This window comes from Primulina eburnea, chromosome 15 (assembly GCF_022965805.1).
Source record: "Primulina eburnea isolate SZY01 chromosome 15, ASM2296580v1, whole genome shotgun sequence".
In the NCBI taxonomy this organism is placed as follows: domain Eukaryota; kingdom Viridiplantae; phylum Streptophyta; class Magnoliopsida; order Lamiales; family Gesneriaceae; genus Primulina; species Primulina eburnea.
The window spans coordinates 27,656,215-27,664,968 of NC_133115.1; the positions used below are offsets into that span (position 1 = coordinate 27,656,215).

At 43.8% G+C, this 8,754-nt stretch overlaps 1 protein-coding gene and 1 non-coding gene across 2 annotated transcripts; one reads left to right on the top strand and one right to left on the bottom strand.

The window, feature by feature from the left end:
• The first annotated feature begins 1,225 nt into the window (after positions 1 to 1,225).
• On the top strand, positions 1,226 to 2,963 carry LOC140814785 (uncharacterized). Its single transcript, XM_073173877.1, has 2 exons — positions 1,226 to 1,757; positions 1,823 to 2,963. Exons 1-2 carry the CDS (start codon positions 1,233 to 1,235, stop codon positions 1,841 to 1,843), a joined length of 546 nt encoding a protein of 181 aa, XP_073029978.1. The 5' UTR covers positions 1,226 to 1,232; the 3' UTR covers positions 1,844 to 2,963.
• Positions 2,964 to 6,560: 3,597 nt separating this feature from the next.
• LOC140815766 (small nucleolar RNA R71) lies at positions 6,561 to 6,666 on the bottom strand. Its single transcript, XR_012114413.1, has one exon. It is a non-coding gene; the product is annotated as a small nucleolar RNA R71 (small nucleolar RNA).
• Positions 6,667 to 8,754: the final 2,088 nt, after the last annotated feature.

Consider the following 8,754-nt stretch of genomic DNA (forward strand, 5'->3'; position numbering starts at 1 on the left):
ACGGTGGAGATCATACCCCCCATTCGCCTATATAAAACAATAAACTCTCTTCATTTGTCACTTTCGCCACTTTCAAATTCAAAATTTTCTCTCAAATTTCACACTTCCTTCGATGCACAACGCTCCTTCCCTCCCGCGAACTTCCGTTCAAGAATTCTTCAAAAATCCTTCGTTCCATCATCCTCGTAAGTATTTATTCACATCTTTTTCTTTTATTTTTCTTCTAAAACATGTCGAACTCCACTTCTAGAGCGAATGCGCGAGGCTTGCCTAGCTACGAGTCCACCGCGACGCTTCTCGATTCCCCCTTCTCCTCCCCCAAAACACATCTTTACTCAATCCTCTTCGAAATCCCCATCCAGAAAATCCAAACCCTCCTCTTCCGGTCCTTCCCAAGCTCTGAAAAAGGGCAAGGGTAAGGGCAAAGCTCGGGCCTCTTCTCCTCCTGAATCTGAGGCCATGGGAGCTCCCTGATTCACCTCAATGAGCAGCACTTTGAGCTCGGGGCGGATGAAGAGCTTAGGACACTTGGCTCCATCCTTTCTTCCTTTACCATTTTGATTACCGGTCCCTCTGACAGAGCCAATAACCCTCCTCCTGGCTTTACCACTTTCTTCCGGGACCAAGTTATAAATGGTCTTCGATTTCCCATCCCTTCCTTTTATATCGAGGTCGCCAAGTACACCCCAACTTTTTTCGGATTTTGGCCTCGGTCTTCATCTTTTTTTGCATGCACAACCTTCTCATTAATCCCCTCGTTCTCCACTATTTTTTTGTTTGCCGGCTGGGAGATAATGCCTTCTCCCTGTCTGCCCGGCTTAAATCCCGATTCCTTGATGATATCCATTCTTCCCAGAAGGGATGGAAAAGACTGCTACTTTTATATACAATTCTCGGCTTCCCTTCCTTGTTTGACGGTGTTTCTCCCTTCTCTTCCTACACAACCTTCCCTCCCTAAATCATACAAATTTGAGGAACCCTTCGCCCGAAGCCACGAGTTGGTAGAGGGTCAGAAATTTCTTCTTCCATCCTCATTTATGAGGAAAATTTAATAACTTACGGGTTGAGTGTTCGGGCAAAGGACCCAATCGACCGGGTAATAGATGAAGCTGCTGGCTCGGGCGCTCAACTCAATAACTTTCTCTTTCTGAACTTCCTTTTTATTTTTTCTTGTCTTATTATTTTGTAATCATTCTGACCACGTTTTCTCTTCTTGTGCAGATAATAGAGAGATGCAGGAGGCCTTTGCAAAGAAGTGGACGGTTGAGAAGGCGACAAAGGAGAGAAAACTGACAGCTCGGAGAGCGCCTGCCGAGAAGAAAAGAGTCGATGAGGAGGCAGCCCGGCATGTGGTTGAGGAGGAGGATGCCCGGCTGAACGAATCTGCTCGGGGAGGAGCTCAATTCGAACGGGAGGCCACTCGGGCAAGCTCCCAAGAAGAATCTGAAGATCATGTCCCCCTTATTCAGAGGAAACAAAATGTTATAACAAGCACGAAGCTAATCCTGCTTGAGAGTAACCGGGAGGAAGATCCGAGCACCTCTCAAACGACCCGACCAACCCCTCCCCAGCAAAATCAACCATTCCAAGAGCCCATCCAAACTGAGCAGCCTACTCGGGGCAATCTCTTCCTAGAGGGAGCTACCTCAATCGGGCTTAGGGTGTTCAAGCAGCTGTTAGTTCCTGCCGAGGAGGCGTATCTGAAGAGTTCCCAGCCTACCCCAAAATTACTCGAAGGATCAAGTCGGATCCTCACTGTAAGTTCATGACTTCTTCTATCTCTCTCTCTCTCTCTCTCTCTTAACTAACTCCTCTTGTACAGGGTGTTCAAATGTTGATATGAGCTTTTGAAGAGGTAGCTGCGGCAGCCACCACGAAAAACCATCAAGCCCGGGCTTTGCAAGAGCTTAACAAGCAGCTTCAAAGAGAGCTTGTCTCGGGTCAGATCTGCCCACGAAGAAGAAATTGCTGGCCTCCGCACGGCTTTGGAATCGACTCGAGCAGATCTGGACAAGGCTCGAGATGATATCAGTGAGGGCCTTGTCCGGGAAGAGGCTATGCAAGAGACTATATCTGTCTTGGAATCGAGGAATAATTCTCTATCCGAGCAGGTAGAGTTACAACAGTTTCGGGCGGAAGCTGCTGAGAGGTCCCTGGATGCTGAGTATAATAAGGACAAGTGGCAGACCTCTTTCCTCCAATCTCTTGAATTTAAAGCGGCTGTCGAATATCGGGCCTATCCTTTCTTCAAGATCGGTTTGATAAATGTCGGGAGCAATTTGAAGAAGCCGAGCTCCTGCTTGAGGGTAGGGAAAACTTCCCGGACTTTGGACGAGCCATAAAATCCTTTCCCAAGGATGTCAAAGAGGAGAAGGATGATGCTCAAGAAGAGGAACAACCAGGGTTTAGCCATATAGATTTAGAATAGGAATGTAATCTTCCTTTTCATTTTCCTTTAATCTGCTTGTACTCTCAGCCTCTGGGATTTTATTTAATGGAATTTCATTTTCCTCTTTAATTGTTTGCTTCCAATATAACTTGTTAATAATTCATATATACTCGGCCTCAGAAATAATTAGATTCATAATATTCATATTGCTTGTGAATGTAAAACCTCAGAATTTTTCTAAGTGTTGTAAAATAACAGGTACCTTCAATAAGTAGTCGGGATGTTGAGCTCTGAGCCGGACAGAAATCCCTGTACTTAGTAAATGATCAAGGTGTAGAACCCCTAAGTCAGGGTATGGAGCGCCGGATTTTAAAAATAACTAGAGTACAGAGCCCTGAATTTTATAAATAACCAGAGTATTGAACCCTTGGCCAGGGATCATGTCCCGAGACTTGTGAATGGTCGAGATGTGGAGATGCGAGCCAGGGTGCAGAGCCCTGTGCTTATTAATAACCAAGGTACGAAGCCTTGAGCCAGGGATCATTTCTCGGGACTTGAGAATGGTTGAGATGTGGAGCCCCGAGCAAGGGTGCAGAGCCCTGGGCTTATTAATAATCAAGGTACGGAGCATTGGGCCGGGGTTAATGTCCCGGGACTTGGGAATGGTCGAGATGCGGAGCCCCGAGCCAGGGTGCATAGCCCTGGGCTTATTAATAACCAATGTACGGAGCCTTGGGCCGGGGATCATGTCCCGGGATTTGGGAATGGTCGAGGTCCGGAGCTCCGAGCCATGGTGCAGAGCCGTGGGCTTATTTAATAACCAGGGTACAAAGCCTTGGGCCGGGGATCATGTCCCTGGACTTATAGATTAACCGGGGCTTTGTACCTCCTGGGTTTAGATATAATATTCATAAACTTCATGAGAAGAAAAAATCTTTCATTATATCTTCAAACAATAATTACATCTTTCAAGCGTAATACTTTTTTAAATGAAATACATTCCACGGTCGCTTGGGAGATCGTCGTTGAAAATCCTCTAAATAAAAAGCTCCCGAGCTAATCTTCCAGGTTATTTTAAAAGGTCCTTCCCACTGAGCTTCTAATTTTACAACGTTTTTCGGCTGGATTGAATTTTTTCATCACCAGATCTCCTATTTGAAAGTCTCGGATTTAGACTTGTTTATTGTACGATTTCATAACCCGGCCTCGGTAAGCTTCCATTCGAATCATAGCCTGCTCTCTTTTCTCCTCCACCAGATCCAACTCCATTGACCAGCTTTGATCATTGTTATCCGGGTAAGATTCTACGTGGGAGAAGAGTGTCCGATTTCAACAGGAAGAACTGCTTCAGAACCATATACCAGATTACGTGCTCGATGAGTATTCCGGTATGCCCAGAGAACACTAGGCAACTCCTCCACCCAGTTTTTTCCTTTGTCATGTACCCTAGTTTTCAAGGCTTGCACAATAATTCTGTTTACAACTTCTGTTTGACCATTTGCTTGAGAATAAGCAACAGAAGTGAAAGACCAAGTTATTTTCATTTCCTGGCATGAAGCTGTAATCTCTTTTCCCTGGAACTGCTTCCCATTATCCGAAATTAGTCTCATAGGAACTCCAAATCGACATAAAATATTCTTCCAGAGAATCTTCAAAACTTCCTTCTCTGTAATCCTGGCCAAGGGCTTGGATTCTACCCACTTAGAAAAATTATCAACTGCCACAAAAAAAAATTTCTTTTGAGCTCGAGCAACGGGAAATGGACCAACAATGTCCATGCCCCACTGATCAAAGAGGCAAGATGTCCAGATGGGCTTCATAAGAGTGGCAGAGTTGTGCTGAAAATTAGAATGATGCTGACAACCATCACATGCCCGGACCAGTCGAGCAGAGTCTTGGTTAATACTGGGCCACCAAAATCCGGCAAGCATTGCTTTCCGGGTCAATGTTGTTCCTCTGAGATGCTCTCCACAACACCCTTCATGAATTTCTCGGAGGACATAGTCTACCTCTCTCATAGATAAGATTTTTAACAGAGGTTGATAGGTGGTGTTTTTACGTGTTTATTGCATTAGTTTTATTTGTGTTTGCATTGTGCATGCATGCATTTCATTTACATTTTGTTCATTTTAGAGTAATCATTTGCATTTTATCATATCTCACTGTTGGGTGATAAATTTGCAGGAAAAATGGTCGGAAAACAGAAAATATAGCAAAGCGTGCAAAGTTGAAGAATTCGGACAGAATACTCGGCGCCCGAGCGGTAGAATTTTACCGCCCGGGCGCGAAAGATGACTAATTGAGCAAGCCTTACAGAAAGTTGGCGCCCGAGCGGTACTTTTATACCGCCCGGGCGCGAGAAGACGAAGTGCCAGACAGAAAGTTGGCGCTCGGGCGGTACTTTTCTACCGCCCGAGCGCGAATGCCGCACCAGCCGAGGGACATCACAGAAAGTTGGCGCTCGAGCGGTACTTTTCTACCGCCCGAGCGCCGCCTATTTTTGGAAATTATTGTGCGCGATTCTCTACCTTATTTTGGAGGTGTGGTTGATATGGAAAAGGATTGCACGTTTTTGGGGGATTTTCAGACATTATTGAAGGAGCACAAGGAGTTTTTGGAGAGCTTTTGCACTTGGATTGAAGATTCGACGGTTTCCGGGCATCGTTCTTCGCAGATTTCGTCACGTCTCGTATTTCTAGTTTATTTTCCTTTATTTAAATATTGTTTTGCTTATTTTAATTATGAATTCTAGTAGCTAAACTTTCATATTTGTTGGGATTAAAGGGGATCCTACCCCGAACGTTGAATCGAATTAATTTATATTTTGATTGTGCGTTATTCTTGATTTTACTACTGTTTTATCGTGTCATTAAAGAATAGCTAACTTTAACGACGTTTTTATATCACGAGTGAGTTCGAGAGAATAACGAGTGATAGGATCGAGTAGTAGAATTTGCGGATCTACAATTTACGTAGATATATGAAATTGGATACGTGCCGATAGTCATAGTCCTTAGGGTCGAAAACTAGGGGATTTCATCAATCGAAATGCGATTCATTATTGATAAATAATTAAAGACATTTAATTACTTCATTGAGTGAATTAGTTTGGCATAGCTCGAGAGAGTGTGTTCAATAGATTAGGAAATCCTGTCGGAAGCGTAGATCACGATCGAACGAATTAATTGATTAACGAGGGGTAGGTGAACCGAGATTCCCAACAAATCCATTTCTCATTGAGTTTAATTTAGTCATTTTAGATATAAATTCTCATTCATCACTTGTTGAGTCATTTTGATTGCATATTTAATTGAGTATAGTAGGAATAATCACACAAATCAATTTTCGTTGCTAAATGTTAAATAACTGAAAATAGTAATTGTTAAACACAGTCTTCAGCGGAACGATACTCGTACTCACGTACACTATATTATAACTTGACATCGTGCAATTGCGATCAATTTTTGAGCATACAAAATAATATTTTATTGGGGATTTCACTGTGCAAGTTTTGCTCGACCAAGTTTTTGGCGCCGTTGCCGCTGTTAATCTACAATTTTATTTTTAGTTATTTCCTTTAGCATTATTTCATTTCTCTTGAGATAACACTTCACATTTTCTTACAGATATCCCTTCCAGTGCATGCCAAAGTCACTTGACGTGGAGCTTGAATTCGATCCTGAAATTGAAAGAACCTTCCGCAGAAGGAGACAACAGCAGAGGCTTAAAGAACTTATGGAGAGACACGAGCCAGAACGCGAGGAGGAACAGCGTGAGGAGAGACATATCGAGATGCCACGCCGCATACCAATGCTGGAGTATGCCCAACCTTCTTTGGAGGGTGCACGCCCTAGCATTGTGAGACCTATCGTGCGGGCAAATCACTTCGAAATCAAACCAGCCATTATCCAGATGATTCAGAACACCGTCCAATTTGGAGGAACTGCTGTGGACGATCCAAACACACACATCACGGATTTCCTTGAGATTTGCGATACTTTTAAATTTAATGGAGTTTCTGATGATGCTGTTAGACTGCGTTTATTTCCTTTCTCTTTGCGTGATAAAGCTAAAGCTTGGTTGAATTGTTTACTTGTAGGTTCGATCGCTACATGGGAGGACATGACGAAGGCGTTTCTCATCAAATACTTTCCTCCATCGAAGACCATGAAGCTGCGGGCAGACATCACAACATTTGCTCAGTTCGATCAAGAGTCACTATATGAGGCGTGGGAGCGTTTCAAAGATCTATTACGAAGATGCCCCCATCACAAGTTGCCACTTGGGTTAGTCGTTCAAACCTTCTATTATGGCTTACTTACTCCTAATCGTACTATGATAGATGCTGTTGCTTGTGGAAATCTATTGAGAAAAACTGCTGAGGAAGGCTATGAGCTACTGGAGGAGATGGCTGCTAGCAGTTATCATCCTCAATCTGACAGGAACAACCAGCGGAGAAGTGCCGGAGTTCACCAGGTAACTGATTTTTCTGTTATTACTGCACAGCTTGACGCTCTAAACAGGAAAATAGACGGCTTGAATGTGGGTGGCACGGCTATGCGTCTTCAAGAGATATTCTGTGAAAAGTGTGGAGGAGAGCACTATGTGAAAGACTGTCAAGATGGAAATCCCTTCTATGTGCAAAATGAGGCACCGGTGAATCAAGTGGGAGTCCAAAACCGCCCAAAGAATGACCCTTATTCGAACACATACAATCCTGGGTGGAGGCAACATCCTAACTTCTCATGGGGCGGTCAAAACAGTCAAACTAGACCGCAAGGAGGACAACAATATGGCAAACAACCGATGTATAGATCCGATCCTCCTAGAGAAGAAAAGTCCAACTTGGAACAAATGATGTCTAAGTTTATTTCATCCACTGAAACTCGACTCCAAAACCAAGATGCATCAATAAAGGGACTCGAGAATCAAATTGGACAGTTGGCCAAGATGATAGCAAGTAGAGAGCAAGGCACCTTGCCAAGTAACACAGAGACGAATCCAAAAGAGCAAGTGAAGGCTATTGAGTTGAAAAGTGGGAAAGTTTTGGAGTCAAGGGAAAAAGAGAAAACTCAAACAGTGGATGAGCAACCCGCGACATCTCAAGGTAAGTCTTCTAACTCCACACTAGCACCCACTGCACAACCAAAAATCGTTATACCTCCTCCTTTCCCTGCAGCACTTAAAAAAGCAAAACTAGATGCACAATTCGGTAAGTTTCTCGAGGTGTTTAAAAAGTTGCATATTAATATTTCCTTTGCCGATGCTCTAATGCAAATGCCTAGCTATGCTAAATTTTTGAAGGATATCTTAGTAAATAAGAGGAAGTTGGAGGATCATATGACAGTCAACTTAACTGAAAATTGCTCCGCTTTAGTGCAAAACAAAATCCCACCTAAGCTAAAAGACCCAGGGAGTTTCTCTATTCCTTGCATGATTGGTGATGTTGTTTTTCATAAAGCATTATGTGATCTTGGTGCAAGTATTAATCTGATGCCATTTTCTGTGTTTAGGAAACTTGGGTTGGGAGAGCCTAAGCCGACGAGGATGTCCTTGCAACTGGCTGACAGATCTGTCAAGTATCCCCGCGGAGTGGTTGAGGATGTGCTAGTGAAGGTGGACAAATTCATTTTTCCTGCCGATTTCGTGGTGCTCGACATGGAGGAGGATACCGAGATGCCTCTCATTTTGGGGAGACCATTCCTTGCGACTGGCAAGGCACTTATTGATGTGCAAGAGGGAAAGTTGAGATTGAGAGTGGGCAAAGAAGAAATTACATTTGATGTTTTTAATGCACTTAAGCACACACTGCATTCTGATAGTGTTTTAGAATTGATGCTTTTGACTTTCTTGTATCCAACTATGTGCAGGATGCTCTTAGGACCCTTTGGAGGCCACTATCAATACTGAATTGGGAGAAGAGGAGTTAGCGAAGAAAGAGCTGAAATGTGGCACATTAATGCCAACCAACATGAGAAGGCAACGAGATGCGATTGGAATTAGAGAACGAGAGATTTGACCCCTCAAAGTCAAGCTCGATGATCACAACGTTGAGTAAGCCGTGCACACTCAAGTGACTTAGGTGCGAAAACACTTACTGTCATTTTTTGCTGGACAGTGTGTGTAGTAGCCAATGATGGGATTACGAGTATGGTGATTAGAAGGTTTAATGTGTGATTGACGATCATGATCGGCGGCGAAGATGTTCGAAGCACGAAGAGTCGTAGGTCCGAATGACGGTGATCCGATCATAGGTGTCAAGATGATCGACAGTGGGAGTTCCACGTTCCAGTGTGTTCGGTGGATCGCATAGGTTCAAGCAGCTACGTGCATGTCCCGGTCCGAAGTGTATGATCGGAGGCCCG